A 20723-nucleotide genomic window follows, 5' to 3' on the forward strand; every position below is an offset into this window, starting at 1 on the left:
TCCTAGCCTTGTTTCATGATGTCCTATTTCAACTGGCTTTATCATTACTGAAAACCTACTGACTGTGAAAAAAACAAGAACAAACAAAACAAGGTGAGGTGGCATGTCGTTTCTGGATAACTGGATATTCACTGTAATATTATGGAAGCACTGGTGTTTTGCAGACAATTAAGAGGAGCTGTGTTTTTCTCTGGCTTGTGTGGGCTGGGTCAGTCAAACAGCGGCCCTATCCCAACATTCCCTCCTTCCCCTCCCCAAGACAACGTCCTGTGAACCTCATGTCCAACTTCAGAACGACCACAGTGATCATCGCATATTCTGAGTTAACACACGCATGCACACACACACACACATAATGGATTCTGTTGATCCAACTGTGTGTAACTATACCCCATCCAGCTGTGTGTGAGAGCACTGCTCAGGGATATATTAAGAATTCAGGTGTGTCTTTGTGGATGCGCTTGGTGTTTGTGTGCTCTTGAGTTAACGCGCATGTCAGGGGTTATGTTGATGTAGATTAAGATGAATATTTTCACCATATGTCATCACTAGAAATGCCTCTGTAGGTTATATGATAGTCTGGGTTCAGGGACATCAGCGGAGTTTAAAAATCACAGAACATAGAAAAGATCTGTTAAGATTAAACTAAAGGCATTTATCATTGAATTATATCAGTAAACATTCAAACTCTGGCAGGAGAGTTTTTGGAACTATGTTGAAATGGTATTCTGGAAGTTTTGAAAGCTGTAATTGTAGGAAAGTCCCTGTGTGGATGAAAACTGGGTGGTATTGTGTAGCACCAGAACTTGAGTTAAGTGCCTATTCCTAACTCCAGGTGGTCTTCTTGTTTTTGTGCCTAAATTCTGCAGAAGGTGTTCACCACTTTGCCCAGGGACACTGTCAGGACACATTGCTGTTGATGGACAAGTTGTCAGTGGCGAGGTTCAAAGATATGACCTTTCAGTTACAGGAGGGGTCTCAGGACCAGCGGGCCCCCCTGCTGTGTGAACGTTAGTCACTGGAGCAGATCTGATAACAGAGTTTTCCCCTTTGGTACGGTCGAAGCTACAGGAATGTCTGGAGGCTGTTATTGTAGATTAGGAGGGATATTTTTACTGGAGGCGTACAGCAGATGGGAAGGCAATGGGTTTCATTACTTATGGGACCTATGATCAGAACAACGTGTCTGTGTGTGTCTATGTGTGTGTGCGCTTAGTATATGTGTGCATAACTCTGAGAACAAATATACTGTGGGGAAACGTAATACTCACACACTGAGAAAGTCAAATATCCCCATGTGCTTCAGATTATAACCTTGATCGCAACATATGTGAAACTGCTGCAAAGACCAGTGAACAGCAGCAGCACAAGGTGGTTGTATTTACTGTTGTACAATTATAGCAAAATATCTTGTAACGATCTATTGACACCAGCGGCAGTCAGGTTAAACTGATAATATAAGTATTAAATAGGGCTTCTTAAACCAAAGTTCACATATTGTCTATAATATCCTGCATATTTCCTCATGTTCCTCCTGAGTGATCCATCACAGTAAAACATAAGGCGTTTTCGCACTGGAACTTCTTCATCGTTTGTTGCTTTTTGTTGTGGCCGCACTGAAAGACGTGGGAACAATTGTAGTTCTTAGAGCACCGTTTTGAGGCGTGAGGGACTTTTTTAGCTCCTGCTTTTAAAGTAGGTACTCTCCCAGCACAACAGGAACTATGTGCGACGAAAGTGTATGTTGATTGGTCGAGGGGCTGGTTTGTCTCAGCCAGCAGCTTGCAAGTTTACAAGAATTTGCCAAATTTTAAGATAAGTGGCAAACTACGCTAAAAGATTAGACTACATGCAGACAGCTTTCATTTTAGCTTGTTTGTAACAATTCACTATTAGCTATCCCATCGGAGAGTATCAAGACTACGGCATTTTATAATTTAGCCCATGTACCCGTTTTGATTTTGATACCCATCCCTAGCTATTTCTTCTGAAATATTTTGTTTACATGACATAAAACTAAAATAAGATAATGTTAAAGTTAGTTACCCATCTCTGTCTACAGTGCTCTGTCTTCTCTCATTCTTGATGATATGAAGTACTGCCAATGGTCTCTTAGCTTTCCTTCTTCTTGCTCTTTCAACCAACATAAAAAGTCTAAATTCACATGTCTTTTCCAACTTTATTATCATGAAACCCACAACACATAACAAACACGCCGCTCTGACCACGGCGTCCTCCAACTTGTTAACATTTCTTGTTGTTGTTGTATGTCGCACAGAAGTAAAGTTGCTATTCCAAACGCCATCGGCCGCCTGGATCACTTCAGCATTCCTATTGGCAGTGTGAATTCAAACAGAAAAAAGGTCCTGAAGATATGTAGTTCTCTGAGGAGCTCCCCAGTGGGCAGTTCCTCTTAGGGCGTCCCCAGAACAGTTTGGTCGGAAAACGCCTAATAACACACGGGATGTATGGCATCAGTCTCACGAAAGTACAGAAGAATCAGTGTGAAGAGACTTTTCTGTGCACCATTTCTGATCATGCCACACTGAAAATTTGCAACTAAAAAGCCTGTATGATTTGATCAAATAACCCACTCACAGCCTGAAATATTTTTTTTTAGTCTGAAGTGGGATGTGTTGATATTTTGTTAAAAGAACACACAAGAACATTTGTCACTGGGTGGTGCTAGGAAGGATTTTGGCTCCTCAGAGCCTATATGATATGTTCTGTGGCTGAATGGGTGCTAGAAATACAAATGAACCGTTCACAAGACATGCACTTTTATGAACAAATGGAAGCTTTAATAAGACTTTCATCACAGAGTTACTACACTGGAACTGAAAAAGAAAACTGTCTGCCTAGCTGAAATGAACTAAAATGACTGCATGACATTGCATGTTGTGCTGTCGAGCCTACCCAACTCACCTGCCAATGTCTTTTTCTTCTTCTTAAAGGTTTGGCAGACTGGAAACAGCAATCCTGTCCTGTCATTCTCTGTACTAATTGGAGAAGAGAAATAATTCATTAACTGGAATGTAGCCTAAAATATTTAATCAAGGGAAAGTAGCCTAAATTATCACAAGCCACTCAAAACCATTTTTATCTGCCCAATCAAATAAAAATGAGCCCAATTGAGCAGAAAAATGTCCAGTCTGGCAACACTGAGCTCTGCCAATATAAAGTAGTGTTTTACATGTTGTACATGTATTCAGCTCCTTCAATCAAAAGAAGTGTAATCTTGGCCTGCTGGTCAGCCGCTATGAGGAATTTCTGTAGTTTAGTTGAAGAATCATGGTTCAGGTCCAGCTGTTGATCCATTAGTTTAATGATCTGAGACATGTTTACATTCTGTTGTGAAGCGAGTTACAAGTCAAATTTTCATACGTATGGCAGAAGTGAATAAATTGGCTTCCTGAAACTACAGGTGTAAATATGCAATGTGCAAAGTCATTCTGCATCACTCATATGTCAACATAGATGGAATGATGTGCAGGCAACATAAGGAGGATGTTGATGTGCCTTCTTAGTTGTGCTATGTTGGCTTAATAAAGACTGTAGTTTGCCCCAAATGTGAATGTTTTCCGTTTAAAGAGCTGCCAACTTTCCCAAAAATAATTCTCTTAATTAATATTGATGTCCTTTGTGGTGATAATGTTTTTTTAAAGGCCTGAAAAGAGTCAAATTTTAAAGGGAACTTGAAAACCTGAGTAGTTCAAACAAATCAGTCTCAGCCTTAAAAAATACTAGGCTACTGAATTTTAATGAAATGTCATCCTATTTCAATACTACTACCACTACTACTACTACTACTACTACTACTACTACTACCACTACTACTACTAATACATTATATTTAATTATAAAAATGAATCACTTTTAATAGTTCTACATTTTATGTTTGTAAATGTGTATTGCCCATTCACACCCACAGATGTCTGCACACAGAACAGCAGCACTGGCATAAACTCCAGTCTGCTGTTGATGTGTGTTTGCCTCTGTGTGTGTGTTTATCTGAGTGAGACATATGTGTGTCTGTTTCGCAGAGTGAAAGGGAAAATGTGTGACGCAGCAGTTGAGTCACATGTCACACTGTGTGTGTGTGTGTATTTGTGTGTGTTTGCCACTGGACACGTCTGGTAGAAATTTGATCAGCTTGCATGCTTCCACGGCCATTCATCGGCCGGCATCATCATCATCATCATCATCATCATCATCATCGTTGTCGCTGTCGTCATCAACTTCCTCGTATAGCACACATCTGGATCGTGAGGCAGAGGTTGATTGAGAGCAGCTAGTGCCCCATCAGCCTGTGGTGCAGTGATTTCCCTCCTGCGAGAAAGTGGGAGAAAGAAATAGGGAGGTGTGAGGGGGGAGAGAGAGAGAGAAAAAGAGAGAGAAGGGGCCGTCGCTGCAGCAAAAAGCCAGCTGCAGAGGGATGACAAGGATTGTAAGAAAGAGAGATGAAGGAATGCAGATCTAGAAAGAGATGGGGATTAAGAAAGATGGAGAAGATGGAGGGGTGGAGGGAGATAAAGAGGTAAACAAAAGGATGGAGGAAGGAGGGAGATACAGAGAGATGATGAGAGGTGTAAGAAGAGAAGGAGGTATAGAAAGAGACCAATAGTGTAAAAGAGGCAGATATAGAAAGATGGAATGATAAAGAAAAAGAGGGAGGTACAAAAAAAGGACAGAGGAGATGACTTTCCCTCTGTCTTACAGGTGTACATGTTTGTTTACTGTAGTAATTGGATGCAGCGTCACATTAGTGGGCTTTACACGTCATATGAGAACATACCAATGCCGGAGAGAGAGTTTGCAAGAGAGAGAGAGAGAGAGAGTGAAAAGGTGGAGGGGGGGCGAGCGAGAGAGAGGGAGAGAGAGGGTGTCGTAAATCACAGCACATCACCGAGAGGGAAAGTTGTGATAAGGATCGCTCTCGTTTCCCCCCTCCAAGCTCTTCTCTTACAAGCCTCTGGCATCATTTTTCTATCTGAAAGCATAAAGGTCCGCCGTTTCTCTGAGAGGCTGTGAGGATGGAGTGGAATGAGGTGGATTTGGTGCAGGAATTTACTGTTGAAGGACAATGCAGCAAAATTAAAGTCCGCTCCTGCAGGATCACATGGGACAGCCTGCAGGTAAATACAGCAGAGCGGGAAGCTGATAGAAACTGCATGTTAATGTCAGCCGGGGGCAGTCTGCAGGATGTCGTACAGGGTGTTAACAGCATGAGTGGCAGAATACATGACGCCGTCGTTAAGTGTCAGGCAAACTGTTAACTTTTCAGTAGCTGTAGGATGCATGTCATCATTAGAAAGATTAGAAAGATGGGCTAGCAGAACTTAGAGGATGTAAACTTCATCGACAGATAATCCCAGGACATCACACTACTGGCCTCACTGTTTTGAGGGAGGAGTGATTTTTAGTCCAAAAGTCTTTTAAACCAAGCAAGTAAGCAAGATAGTTAGGTTAGGTTGATTACCAAGCTTTTTCCTGCTTACTGGAGTTCATACATCTTTATAATGCAGTATGTTGAAGTAAGTATATGGATTTACATATTGCAACCAACTGAAAACCTACATTATAGATGTGAATTTAAGTCACCACTTAATACTTATATTGTTGGCAATTGAACTACCATAATTCATAGCTTGGAAATACCTCATAACCTCAAACCATCTGTTAAAAGTTATGTGGTTTGAATTCCCCTCTTTGAAATTTTCAGGCAATTCAGTCGTCTTTTTTGGATTAAAGAATTCAAGTCAAGTAAAATACAATCAGGTTGGTTCAATTGGAATGGTGAATTTCAGACACCAAATGTCAAGGTGTAAATAAAAACTGAAACGTCAGGTTACGTTTAGTAAGTCAAGTGATGCAAGACAGAGCTGTTTGGATGCTGACTAGAAGCCTGTCACTTCAGTTTTCAAATATACACCCAGAAATGTTTAACGGGGGAATTCAGGCAACATAAATCCACATAGATGGTCTTTAAATTAAAATATTTCAATGCTATAAAGTCAATCAAAATTTCAACATCAAGTAGTCACAATCACTTATTTAGCTGCTTATAAAATTCAAATAATTGTGCCTTTTTTTGCTTCCATACAAGTACATCAGCAAATGATTTATCAAATTGAAATGAGTTGTATGATGATAGATGTTCAAGCAAAAAGAGTGAATTTCTTTCATTTACATCACATTGAAGGGTCCGTGTGATAACGGGGATGTTCTAATCATACTGGCACTGCCTGGCCTCCTTTAAGTTGACAGCACTGGGCTGGAGTGCATTAGTGGAGATCAGTTTGTATCTGCAGACTCTTAATAATGCACATGAAAGTGAGGATCTGCAGACTCCCACAGGTCAGCAGTCAGCTAATGACATGTGGCACCACTGACTGGAAAACGAGTGTAATGTGCATAATGTCATCGTCTAAAACATGAAGTAATCTGCATGATCTGAAAGAGTGTGTGTCTGCATTATGTTTTAAAGAATTCTGTAAATCAGCCTGAAGGCAGCGTTGCCGTCTCAGTCTGTATCAGTGCCATTAATCACCGATACTGATATTTCACATAGCGCTAATGCTGCCGAGTTAGAGCTTCCACTCCCCGAGTCGTTAAATGGGTGGGTTTAATTTGTTTCACTGATTTCATATCTAAGAATTGTCGTAGCCCTCAGGGCTCAGTACAGGGTAGGTTTTTCATCAGCTCCTCCCTGAGTCATGGCATTAAAACCTCCACTGAGATATTTGAAGATGTTTTTGAACATTTTTACAAAATTGACTGAAGCCTCCAGTCCCTTTGAGACCATTTCTCTCTCATCTCATGGCAGAAATTCAGTTTTGAATGAATTTTCCATAATGTTGTTCAAGCATTTAAACCTTAAGGCCTAGATCCCATAAATCCTAATAACTACAGGCCTCTATAAATATCTCCATCTTCAGCTGATGTTTCAGAGCAATGTTCAGTACAGACTGTTGAAGTCTAACCAATTTCATCAAGGTTTTGATGAAAGTTCTGTTTTAAGGGCCACTTCAACCAAATAAAATAAAAACACCACAACATTTGGACAGTTTTACCTTTAGCTTTGTGTTTTCAAATGTAATTCTTCAATGCATCACATACCAAATTCCACTGTAGTGGAGGGGTGGTAGAAATCTCAAAACAAAAAAATAAATGGCTTCATGTTTTCTGTCAATCTGGGTTAACCAACCCATCAACACTCCTATGTCTTAGTGTAGCTGTTTACACCACAGAACATTTAAATTAACTGACCACCTCAAATTCTACATGGCGTACAGTAAAAGAAGCACTACAACATTGTTTGTGCTCATTTCTTCACTGAAATGCTTCAAACTTGCTTTCTCCCGTCACAAAAAGAAACTACTACTTCTTTAAAGTAATTTAACTCTGAGGTTCCTCAGGGTTTCATTTGAGACCCCTTCCTGTTTTTACTCAGTACTTTAGTTGTTTCTATGTTGACTCACTTGTATTGTATGTTTTGATCCTGCACTTTGTGGTGATGTTGCATTGGAATACAGTATTTTGAAAGCTGTTCCTAATGTTTTGTCATCCCCCATTGTGTATTTGGAAGAGCAAAAATATAACTCCCTACAGCATAGGCAGTCCAGTACCGCAATACAGTTATTTGAGTTACTGGCTGTACATGTGACTGACTAAACACATGTTTTGACACAGTATACTGTAGGTGATGGCCATTTTTTAATCCTGCATCCATATTTTGTATTTATCTTTATAGTTCTAATTCTTAAAGCACATTATCTTAAGGCCATTATATATTTGCAGCATTGGTCCCAGGCATTTTTAAGTAGGCCTGGAATATTGTGAACCAATAGATAATGCAATAAGTTATACTGATAATGTTAATCATACTGATTCATTTGTGCTACTAGTCTGCTTAGTAAGACAAGAATTCAAATTCTGATATTGCTTTGTTTTGTATTGTACTCTGCATTGTAGCTTTATTTGATGCAGTGCAGAGCTGCATGGTGTTGAAGCTGTCCTACATCATGTTTTCTGGGATAACTATGTAGTCACAGGTCTGGAAACATGCTCTCCATCGAACAGCATGTGGATAATCAGTTAAATACCATTTAAAATCGTGGGATTTATGAACTGATGTATTGACCATTTACACAGATAAGGTGGGTTTTTTTTCACTTTTTTCTCATTGTTTAGCTTCACTACATACTGAAAATCAATGTAACAGACCAGGTGCAGTGTGTGTGTGTGAGTGTGTGTGTGTGTGTGTGTGTGTGTTTGAGTGCGTGTGTCCATGAATGAACACACACAATAGCAGGATGTGGCTGGGGCAGAAACCATCCGCTGTTGTCTGCTAAAGGCATTTCTCCCCCCGCACCCATTCACACACATCATAGAAATGTTTGTTCAGAAGAACCAACCAGCCATCCAACTAAAAAACTGTTCTGGCGTGCGCTCGGTTCGATAAAACACCCCTCTGATTTAAAAATACAGGACAAATGATCAGTGTGATTTGATTTTTTTCCCCAGCTGATGTTGATGGCTGTGTCACAGCCCTGTAATGACCTGGGCAGATAGGATTCCGGCTATTTACCCCAGACCAATACTATAATTCTGTCACTCTGCCAAGGCCACCAGCTGCTAGCCTAATAACATTTCTGTAGCATGCTGAAGGCGCTCTATGAACTGAAGTGTGAGGTGATATGTGTGTGTGTGTGTGCAGCTGTAGTCTAGCATTTATCTCCTGTCACTGTTTGTGTTTTCATCTTGTCAGTATCAGTCCTAAACTCAGTGATGTGTACAAACAGTGATTAGCGATACACAGGGGGAAACACAAGCCTTTTCTCTGGGCACACTGTATTAATAAATGTATTTTTGTGTGCGTGTAGGTTCCCCGTGTGGAGCTGACCCTCTCTGAGCTCCAGGAAATGGCCACAAGACAACAGCAACAAATAGAGGCTCAGCAACAGATGTTGGTCGCCAAGGTAACGCATGGACGCGCACACACACACACACATACAGGAAGACACAGTTGTTGGATGGATTGCCTGTCAGTTAGTGTGAGGTTATCTACATTAGAGTCTATCTGAAAAGGTCAGCTTTGAGGTCCCAGGAGCTACAGCCTTGGAGGAATTTGTGTGTGTGTGTGTGTGTGTGTGTGTGTGTGTGTGTGTTTGTGTGTATCTCATTTGTCTTCCTTGGAAACAGAACATGTGATCCAGGTCAGAGTTTAAGGACTGGCCGAAAGGAACAGCTCTTGAGCCAACTGATCACCATTCACCTCCAGGTTTTGTGTGTGACAATATTGTTTGTGTGTGTGTGTGTGTGTGTGTGTGTGAGAGAGAGAGAGAGAGAGAGAGAGGGACAGTTCATGGCCATTCCTGCACTAGGAAGTGACCTTATAAGTTGACAGGAAATGAGGTCATCAGGGAGCCACAGCTTCTGGGAATCTGAAGTAGAATTGTAGTCAAGGAAAGAGTCAGAAGGGCGAGCCAAAAAAAGAAATCTGATTCTTTCAATCCTCTGCAGTCATTTAATGAAGTGTTGACTTAGTCTAGCTGGGAACTGTATTCGACCACCAACTTCGATTTGGCTACTTTAGGGTTTTCAAGAACAAACGTGGCACTGATGTTTCTACTTGGCCTCTTTATGCTGATATTCAGCATTTTTAAAAGCAGCTATTTCCCCGCTAAGTGATAGCTATTAAGCGTTTCCTTCCAGTGTGTAAGTGTTGAAGTATTTCCTTGTCTTGGTGGGTGGGAAAGTTTCCCAGTTGCCATGCAGAGGCACTTTCCATCCTCGCACAATAAATATAGTCCAACGTGGATTGACGACTTCCAGGAAGACTCCAAAACACAGCTACTGCAGTTGCACCTACCACATGCACTCTTACTCCTGCGCCATCCATGTAATGAAACAAGCTGCTGTTATGTGATGTGTTATTAGCGTTTGCAAGTGTGTTTCCAGTGAGTGATGGGAGGCGTCTTGCCAACATTCCATTTCCCTCTTCCTCTGCGAATGTGTGTGTGTTGAGAGAGACACACAGGTCAGCTGTACAATGTGCCAGCACGACACAGAGAGAGGTTTAAACTGCCTCAGTCAGCATCACATCTGACAGGCCTCTCTCTCTTTCTCTCTCTCCGTCTGTCTGTGTGTCTATTCTTCCGCATCAATAGCAAATATATAATTATATAGTATTATGCTTTAAAATTGTTTCATGGTGTGGGGAAACGGTGGCAGGGTGCTGCATTATACTGTTAGCACAAGTGCATTTTTCAGTGGCGAAAATAAGGGCTCACTAAGACAATACAATACTGCATATGTTCTTCACCTCTAAGCTATTCTGTCATTACTGTATCGCTGACGAGGACCCTAAATATTGCAGCGTCAGCATGGTTTTAAATGTCTCATGAAGAAAGTAGTGATAGCCCTTTTGAGGCATAATAAAGTTCATTATTTAGCTGTATTAAGGCCCTGCACACCCACACTGGCTAATTAGACCTCTTGTCAGGTTGAAAGAGGGTGGAGCTATGTGCGTGATGTCACCAACTCTATGAAATAATAACAATGGTAATGGTGTTAATAGTACGGAAGCCCAATCCATTTAAATATTTTTTTTTTACTCTGTTTTCCGGTGATAACCCAACTGCTATTTCAAAGGTTCAGAAATAGCCGTCATTAAATGTGTAATGTTAAATGGATTCGTAGGAATTTCCTCTGCCTGTGAATGATGGGGAGATGAAAAGTCCATAAGTTGATGGATGTGGACCAATCGCCGGGATGCACACAGTCCAGCAGTCTCTTCATAAGAACTTTGTAGAAGATGATTATATAAAGATTTTCTTTTTAAATTGTCTGCCGCAAGGATCAGACTCAAAATCCTGTGGTTATGAGTCCGATGCTCTACCAACTAAGCTACCAAGTAAAACAAACATTTGAATGGATGGCCACTTAGGGCTTCCATAAATTAGACCTTTTTCATAGCAAATATTTTGAGTTGCGCTACACCAGAACCCTGGAACTAGCTCACCTAAATGGGATGTAGTCCGTTTTTAATGTTAATCAATTACACATGTGCTATTCCTGTCATTACAAGCCAAAGTGTCTGCTGCGATAAAAGGTATATTGTCCTGCTCTATGGCGCAAGAAATTTTATTATTTAACTTACAAAGCACAAAGAAATTCTAAAAACATGAAAGCGGTTAAAACATAATAAACACAAGTGTGTGTTCAAGGATCAGACAAAAAACTGACACTGACAGGCACGGGATTGAAAACGTTGTATAAAAACTAGAAACATTTAATGTATTTTTTCTGGCTTTTCCCCCACCACATAGCTTGTAAGAAGAAAAGCATTATGTTATGTTCCTGACTTTCAAGCTGTACTTAAAGCCCCTTACATCCATATGTATCATTTATTCACACCTCAAAACTCAACATAAGCAAACAACCCCATAACTTTCATCAAATTCTGTTTCCAAATGTTGCTTGACCCTTGTTGTAGCACAGAAAGACGTCATCACCTCTTCTCATCTGAGCCCAGCCCACATCAAAACACTGAGAAAAGTAAGGACAAAAACCCCCAGCACAAATACTGACATTTCTCTTTTAACGTAATCAAACCAGTTCTAACTTCAACAGAAACATTCTGTGTTCAACGCAGCCTTTAAGTGTGAGGCACTATTTGGCTTGCTTAGAGGGTGAGAGGAGGCGGAGGAAGGTGGCCTCATCCATTTTGAGTTAATAGCTAGTTATTATAGGGAGTAACAAACACACTCACAAAAATGTTTTTCATGATGATGGTAATGTTTGTGTATCTAACTGGGGGTCATGTATGTGCCATTGTGAGGTCTGCCTAACTGAAAATATATCTGGAAGTGAATGAGAACTGTACATGTCCTCACCTTTTTTTTTCCTTCTTCTAGGAGCAGAGACTGAGGTATCTTCAGCAGGGAGGCAGATCTAACCAGGGACAGACTCAGGTTGGCTCCTGTTTGTCTTCTATAATGTACTTTAAGGCACCACAACATATTTAAGGCTGAATCCATATATATATATATATATATATATATATATATCCTAATTTGAAAACAAAAGACATGATATTAGATCCCAGGGAAGTGAGAGCCCATGACAATGTAGTCATTGGGGACAGAGACACTGAGCAAGTAACTTCATATACAGTGGGTACGGAAAGTATTCAGACCCCTTTAAATTTTTCACTCTTTGTTTCATTGCAGCCATTTTCCAAAAATCAAAAAAGTTCATTTTATTTCTCAGTAATGTACACTCAGCACCCCATCTTGACAGAAAAAAAACAGAAATGTAGAAATTTTTGCAAATTTATTAAAAAAGAAACACTGAAATATCACATGGTCATAAGTATTCAGACCCTTTGCTCAGTATTTAGTAGAAGCACCCTTTTGATCTAATACAGCCATGAGTCGTTTTGGGAAAGATGCAACAAGTTTTTCACATCTGGATTTGGGTATCCTCTGCCATTCCTCCTTGCAGATCCTCTCCAGTTCTGTCAGGTTGGATGGTAAACGTTGGTGGACAGCCATTTTCAGGTCTCTCCAGAGATGCTCAATTGGGTTTAAGTCAGGGCTCTGGCTGGGCCATTCAAGAACAGCCACGGAGTTGTTGTGAAGCCACTCCTTCGTTATTTTAGCGGTGTGCTTAGGGTCATTGTCTTGTTGGAAGGTAAACCTTCGGCCCAGTCTGAGGTCCAGAGCACTCTGGAAAAGGTTTTCGTCCAGGATATCCCTGTACTTGGCCGCATTCATCTTTCCCTCGATTGCAACCAGTCGTCCTGTCCCTGCAGCTGAAAAACACCCCCACAGCATGATGCCGCCACCACCATGCTTCACTGTTGAGACTGTATTGGACAGGTGATGAGCAGTGCCTGGTTTTCTCCACACATACCGCTTAGAATTAAGGCCAAAAAGTTCTATCTTGGTCTCATCAGACCAGAGGATCTTATTTATCACCATCTTGGAGTCCTTCAGGTGTTTTTTTATCAAACTCCATGCGGGCTTTCATGTGTCTTGCACTGAGGAGAGGCTTCCGTCGGGCCACTCTGCCATAAAGCCCCGACTGGTGGATTGCTGCAGTGATGGTTGACTTACTACAACTTTCTCCCATCTCCCGACTGCATCTCTGGAGCTCAGCCACAGTGACCTTTGGGTTCTTCTTTACCTCTCTCACCAAGGCTCTTCTCCCCCGATAGCTCGGTTTGGCCGGACGGCCAGCTCTAGGAAGGGTTCTGGTCGTCCCAAACGTCTTCCATTTGAGGATTATGGAGGCCACTGTGCTCTTAGGAACCTTAAGTGCAGCAGAAATTTTTTTGTAACCTTGGCCAGATCTGTGCCTTGCCACAATTCTGTCTCTGAGCTCTTCAGGCAGTTCCTTTGACCTCATGATTCTCATTTGCTCTGACATGCACTGTGAGCTGTAAGGTCTTATATAGACAGGTGTGTGGCTTTCCTAATCAAGTCCAATCAGTATAATCAAACACAGCTGGACTCAAATGAAGGCGTAGAACCATCTCAAGGATGATCAGAAGAAATAGACAGCACCTGAGTTAAATATGAGTGTCACGGCAAAGGGTCTGAATACTTATGACCATGTGATATTTGAGTTTTTCTTTTTAAATAAATTTGCAAAAAATTCTACATTTCTGTTTTTTTCTGTCAAGATGGGGTGCTGAGTGTACATTACTGAGAAATAAAATGAACTTTTTTGATTTTTGGAAAATGGCTGCAATGAAACAAAGAGTGAAAAATTTAAAGGGGTCTGAATACTTTCCGTACCCACTGTAAGTACTTGGGTATACAATTAGATGACCACTGCATGTCGACTATTTGTGTGCCAAACTGGCCCAAAGACTGCATTTTCTCCACAGATTGAGACTGGTAGGGGTGAGTACTAAGTTCATGACTTTATTTTACAACGCTGTGCTGGAAAGTCTGATGGCACCCTCACCATCCAGTGCAAAACCAAAATTGAAAGACTTATAAAAGCTGCGATGAAGGTTATGGGAAAGAAAGACTACACTTCCCTTCAGACCATCTTTGAAAATATGGGCTGGGGTCTCCCAGGCTCAGAAAATTCTGAAGGACCTTTCCCATATTCTGCACTCTGAATACGATGTTTTACCTTCAGGGAAACGCCTTAAAGCTAGCAGATCTAGCAGCACCGCTATAAGCTGTCCTTCATCCCAACTTCCATAGCATAACTTTATTTATTTATTTTTAAGCATAGTCTAATATTGTTAAACTTTGTTAATATTGTTTTTCTTTTTTAATATAGAATTGTGGTGGTTGTACTTTTATAGTCTGTCATACTGTTTTCTGCTTTATGTGCTCAAGTGCAATTGAATATAATAATTCTGAGGTTTCATATCACTCAGGTTCTACTTACCTTGTAATCAATGATTGACAGGGGCAGAGTCATAGATAGTTGTGCAATGTAATGTAAATGAATGGTGGATTGTATGATGTATGTGAGTGTAAAGTCATATGTGTTACTGGTGTTTACTGCAGCCTCATGCGGCACTGATGCCCAAGACAAATTTCCCTCAGGGGACAATAAATTTGATTCATGTCATGTAAACACAGTTATTTATTTTGGTCACATTTCAAAAGCTGACCAAGAATTAGATGAAAATGCAAATGGATCTTTAGCTTCTGCCTTTTCTCTCGTCTTTAGTCTGAAGCTGAGAAGCTGCAGCGGCTGAAAGAGCGTGTAGAGACTCAGGAAGCCAAGCTGAAGAAGATCCGAGCCATGAGAGGACAAGTCGACTACAGTAAACTGATCAACGGAAACCTCTGTAAGCCCAAGCACACTGCAGAGATGATGATTATGGATTAGAGGCACACTGCAATTTATGACTACATATTAAGGGTATAAAAGTGAAAAGCAAAATAGCCATGCTGCTACAGCAACATGAAAGCCAGTGCAAAAATGTGGCTGAAAATGCATTTGAAAATACAGGTGACCATTTGAACTTAAATGTCGTGGTCACGAACAAATACGTGATGTCTCTGGCTCTTGGACATGATGCAGGCATGCAAACCTTGAAACAAACTCAAGTAGCCTCAATTAGTAATTAAAGGCAATAGCAGTGATCTGATTTTACTTTAAAGTATTTCGGTCTAATTTGTATATCCACGCCCCCTTCTGGTTTCTGTCTCCAGCTGCAGAGATTGACCATGTTAGCAGCCTGTTTCAGGAGAAGCAGGCAGAACTGCAGTCTGCTGTGGTCAGAGTCGACCAGGTAATGTCTGCCACCGGGGTGCAGTGAGCTTTCACTGTAACAGTCATAATCGAGCATGAAAGAGTTCCAGGTGAGTTGTTAAGTTCTTTCTAAATGGTTTTACCAGTTGACCCAGCAGCTGGAGGATTTGAGGAGAGGACGCCTCCAGCTACACTCTGTTGCACCAGCTCAGGGGGCTCCCACCGGGTCCCATGGTGCACCCACTGGCCAGAAAGGATCACCCCTGTCTGGTCCTGCAGCCCTGGAACTGAGGAAACTCTACCAGGAGCTGCAGGTAAATTTTATCATCACGTACTCCCCTTCTTTCAATGTTAGAAAGCATAAATACAAATTAATGTGTGCAAGTACAAAATGGATATGTATAAGACTTAAATGCTGTGTGTTTCAGGCTCGTAACCGTCATAACCTGGAACAGAGCAGCAAGTTGGCCCAGAACAAGGAGCTGCTGAACAAGAGGAATGCCCAGGTGACGGTGATGGATCAACGCATTGGAGACCTGAGAGAACGACTGCATAAGAAGAGAGCGGAAGTACGCAACTTAACTTTTTTCAACTTTAATTCTACTAGCTACTCAGCTAATGGTAACACGCCTAATGGTCATTTCTCAGTTGACAGATGCTGTAGGTCTAACTCTATCTATCTCTCTTCAGTTGAGTCGTATGAATGGAGGAGGAGTGTCCTCGCCGCCGACCTCTTCCCACCCAGGCGGTGGAGTGTCTGGTCGGGTAGCGGCTGTCTGCCCCTACATCCAGGTTCCAGCAGAGGGGAGACAGGAGGCGGGGTACCCCATGTCAGCTGATCCACCACCCAAACCCACCCCGCTCAGCCACATACGCTCCCTCTCAGGTTGGTAGAATTATATTTATCCATTTATATATTTTATATTTTTAAGACACTGTACAATGCGTGGATCAGTTTGTTTTCTGTTTTTGACTTCAGAGTTTCTAGCTGCACTGTTGTATATATCTGCTCCAGGCTCTAACTTGCTGTCTATTTCCTTTTCCTGTCTGTTGGCTCCTTCTTTTCCTCCTCCCTTAACTGTTGTTGTTATCTTAAATGTGATGTGTTAATGTTATTGGTGGGTTTGTGATTATTGTTTTGTCTCTTGATGATGTTGTGGTGTTGGTGGTGGCTGTTGTGACTGTTCCTGTTACTGTTTTGTGACACCATTATGATGTCATCATGATGATGTTCGTGTTGATGTTGTTCCGGTGCTTGTTACCGTCATGGTTGGTGTCTGGTTTCTGTCTTTTGTGATGGGTGTTGCCGCGCAGAAGAGGACAGGAGTGCCGCCAGGAAGCCTCCCAGCCAATGGAAAGTGTCAGATTTAGACATCGTCCTGTCAGAGCCCACTGACACGTGGGAGGGACCTCGGTCCCCTCAGGGGGGCGACGGTCACAACAGTGAGTCCCTAGAAGGCGCTAGAACAATGTACTCACCACTAGCTCCACTGGCGATAGATTAGAAGCACATGGTTCCTCACCTCATCTGCACCTTATATGTTTTATTGACCCTTACTTTAAGTCCTGGGCTGAAAAATCAAAGGGTGCATTCAAACCAAGAATGCTGTGGAGTGTCTTTGTCAAACTATACAGAACAGATGTTAGAAGAACATAATTGAATCAGCTACAGGAAATGACCTCAATATGTAAGGGTCATGTGTAGAAGGACACAGATATGACATCTGATAGCCAACAGCTGGTCGGGGTGAGAAAGCCCAGCATAACAAAATAAACACAGTCTGGACTGACTCTCATATTCAATTATTCCTTCATGTTGTCCTACCTGGTGTGACAAGGTAGATCTTCTTCAGCTACAGTTGCAAAGTCAGAATAGCGGGGCCAAAAAACACAATGCTGACAACATTTCTATTTCCAGACAATGTCTTTCTCATGAAGTAATCATTTTTTATTTATTTTGCATTAATCTAATAGTGCCAAACCGAAAAAGATAAAGTTTTAAATTATTTCAGCTACGGCTCAGCCCAAAACCAAAATCAGCTAATGGTGTGATCGCAGTCCGCAAATCCCCACATGCAGTACAACATTCCATTGACTTAAATTAATTGACATTTTGGGAAATGCGCTTATTTGCTTTTTTTTTGCCGAGAGTGTGATGAGAAGACTTGATTCCACTCTCTAGTCTGTACAGTAAAAACAAAGCTACAGCCAGCAGCCAGTTTGAACAGCTTATCACAAAGACAGGGGGAAACAGGGGGAAACCGCTAGCCTGGCTCTGTCTGAAGGTAACAAAATCCACAACAAGTTGTGGTTTTACAGGTAGGTATGTACCTGACCATATTCTGGACTTCCTGGAGTCCTGTCATCACCTTGAGGTTGCCAGGCAATTTGTGAGCTTTAGAGGTGCTGGTTGATGGATTTCATTCCCTCTGGAGAGAGCCAAGCTAGCTGTTTCCAGCCTTTAACCTTAATCTAACTCTCATGTGTCTGTGGCTGCATATTTACAGTAGGCCTACCAAAATTCTGCTCAAGTATCGCCAAGGAAGCGAACAAGCGTGTTTCCCAAAATGTCGAACTATTCCTTTAACATGGCGCATTGTTGAATCTAGTTAATTATCACACTTGCTTAACTTATTAGTGTCAACATCCATCCACATAGTTGACTGACCAAGTTGTATCAGGCCACTTTATTTCTGCAGTGTGCCAGCCAGACACTTGCTAACAGTAATATATTAGAACACCCAGGCTAGAAGCAACAAAACATTTCTACGCACTTGGTTTAACTACTGGGTATAAGTGAAGTGTCCTGAACCAGCACTGATACAAATCCAATTGTGTTCTTGAATGTCAAAGTAAATGCCACGGCTGTATTTTTGTCCCAGCTTTTGTAATGTGGAAAATACATACTACTAATCATGTCAACAGTACACTGGACAGACAGGCACAACAAAGGAATGAAAGGAAGTCAGAGGTATGCTAACTCATAGCTATATACAGTGTGTGTACAGTGTGTGTGACTATGTCTGTGTGAGTCAGATAACGAGAGATTTATGTAAGGGGGGTTGTTGCAGCTGTTGTTGCTGTCATCAAGAGAGATTAAGGCTCTCTAAAAAATGTTAGCACTGAATATCTATTATACTGTGTGAATGCTAATACAGCACAAGCATAGCAGCCTTCAGTATTGTTAGAGGAAACTAAAATCACAGCAGGGAATTGCATGCACTCCCTTCAGCATTAGAATACAAGCTTATCACTTATTTATTCATTGAATCCTTAGGATTGAGAGGCATTGTTTCATATTCCAGTGATTTAAAGTAGTTTTTTTGCTAGAAAGTGTAACAGACCCTTAAAAGCTAGTGAAATAAAAGCTCTCTTTTGGAATAATCCCATGATGAAACTTGGTTAATAGGAAAGGCTTCAAACATTCTGATGCTTTAGAGAAAAATGGTTAGATAGAGAAACTCGTCCTTTTATTAAAAATCAAATCTGGTCCAGTCAGGGTTGTCTACCTGTGATATGATAGGTAGGCGCAGCTTGATTGCAGTACATAGTATAGTAACTTTAGTGTTGATTCCTCTTTAAACATTTATTAATTTTGTAGGAACAGATTTTTTGGGAAATATTTGCTTTTATGCTGAGAGTTAGATGACAAGATTGATACCACTTTCATGTCTGTGTGTTGAATGTTAAGATACAGCATTTCAATTAAATTAGCTTAGCATAAAAACTGGAAATAGGGCTAACAGCTAGCCTGGCTACGTCCATAGATAACAATATTAACCTACCAACACATCTAAAGCACTAATTAACACATTATGTTATTTAATCTGTAAAGTTTGCCATTACTGCCACTGGGTTGTGTGTTGATTATTTCTTGGCCAGGTTCAGCGCCTCCATGGAGTCTTGTTAATAAGTAAGCTTCAGAGTTGCTGATAGCAGGATTGTGTAACCTTTGGACAGAGCCAGAGTTCTTTTCCCCTATTTCTAGTCTTAATGCTAAAATAAGCTAACTTTACACTTAGCGTACAGATACAGTATGAGAGTGATTTCAATCTTCTCTTCCTCTCGGCAACGAAGAGCATAAGCAAATTTCCAAAAATGTCTAACTATTGCTTCAATCCTAAATGTAATGAAGTAGAGAATAGTGGGATGTGGGGTGGTGATAGCACAGTGGATAAGATGTATACCTTTGAGAGGCCAGGGTTCAAATCCACTGTGAGACACCATTGTGTCCCTGAGCAAGACACTTAACCCCTAGTTCCTCCAGAGGCATGCGACCTCTGACATATATAGCAATTGTAAGTCTCTTTGGATAAAAGTCAGCTAAATGAATAAATGTAAATGAGCAGTGACAGAGCCATTTTAGCCTATAAGGACTTTGTTAGTGATGACTCTGATAGGCTTTTTAAAACCCTTGACCTGATCCTGAGCCACTCTTTGTTTCCTGCATCATGGTGTACGGTGATGGTGCCAGTGTTGTAAACGGTACAGTCCTTCCTCTACAATGCTGAATGACTGCTTCTAATCTGGGCCCTCAGGCAGATGGCCGAGTTTCCACCTCACACACTGTTTCCTGTCGTGACCGTTTTCTTCCTGAGGTCAGCAGGTTACAGCAGCAGTCAACAGGTTTCACAGCACAGCTTACTGTCTTCAGGACTCCCAGGTTTAATAGTTAATCAGTATTAGTTTGGGATGTGCCAAAGCTGTGATGTGTCTGTAAAATAAAGAGCTAGGCCAAATGGTTAGGTAACAGCTTAAAATGATACTTTGACAATGGATGCCGAATTGTACCCAACTGTATCATGTAGTTTTTTTATTTAATTGTTTTTAGCCAGGCTAACAGCATGGCTCTGGCAATATTGGTCTGTAGAGCAGTCAGTTGGTCAGTTCACCACTTTGGAAATATCTTTTGTAACAACTTAGGTGATCCCCTAACTTTTGTAGTCCTTCACCATGTCAAAATGTAAACTTACTTACAATACTTTGGTTTATGACCAAATACCTGCAAAACGAATGGCATGGTGATTAGCAAATGTTAGCCTGCAAACACGCTGGACTAACATGTTGAACCATAGACTGTATGAACATGTTAAACATTACCTGCTAAACAACATCACCACAGAGTAAGCATGTTAGCATGATGACGTTAGCAATAACCCCCGAGCACCAGTGCCTACATATAGCCTCAAAGAGCCAGTAGCTGTGGACTCTAGTATAACATTTCTGTAGACTGGTTAAATCTTTTTAGCATGCTAACAGAGAGACATGATATTATTATTATTGTTCTGTATGAAAACTTACAGCCGCAAGCTATTATTCACAAGGCTATTTCCTTTCAGATAGTCTTTAGATTATATGGAAGTAAAGTGAGGTTAAAAAGGCGTGAAACTGTAAAACATTAAACTGAAGCCACTGACCTCCAGATTTGTCAGTAGACAACAACTTAGTGTTGCATTGTGCCAATTAGTTATGTAACACCACCCCTGTGG

General features: G+C 41.1%; 1 protein-coding gene across 8 annotated transcripts in view; it reads left to right on the forward strand.

The window, feature by feature from the left end:
• Positions 1 to 20723, forward strand: part of LOC119910898 (apoptosis-stimulating of p53 protein 1-like) — a 51476-nt gene that overhangs the window by 21149 nt on the left and 9604 nt on the right. For 3 of the 8 annotated variants that reach the window (XM_038729732.1, XM_038729733.1, XM_038729738.1), the window contains 9 exons: positions 8886 to 8981; positions 11506 to 11562; positions 11922 to 11978; positions 14707 to 14827; positions 15195 to 15274; positions 15381 to 15548; positions 15663 to 15803; positions 15925 to 16120; positions 16549 to 16677. In XM_038729732.1, coding sequence (XP_038585660.1) covers positions 8886 to 8981; positions 11506 to 11562; positions 11922 to 11978; positions 14707 to 14827; positions 15195 to 15274; positions 15381 to 15548; positions 15663 to 15803; positions 15925 to 16120; positions 16549 to 16677 — 1045 coding nt within the window. Of the gene's footprint in view, positions 1 to 4912; positions 5136 to 8885; positions 8982 to 11505; positions 11563 to 11921; positions 11979 to 14706; positions 14828 to 15194; positions 15275 to 15380; positions 15549 to 15662; positions 15804 to 15924; positions 16121 to 16548; positions 16678 to 20723 lie in introns of those variants that run through there. The other 5 variants (XM_038729736.1, XM_038729739.1, XM_038729737.1 and 2 more) reach the window with 4 other exon arrangements.

The sequence above is a fragment of the Micropterus salmoides genome, unplaced genomic scaffold, assembly GCF_014851395.1.
Source record: "Micropterus salmoides isolate LMB-PRFRI ecotype aquatic unplaced genomic scaffold, ASM1485139v1 Ms_hic_scaffold_19, whole genome shotgun sequence".
In the NCBI taxonomy this organism is placed as follows: Eukaryota; Metazoa; Chordata; class Actinopteri; order Centrarchiformes; family Centrarchidae; genus Micropterus; species Micropterus salmoides.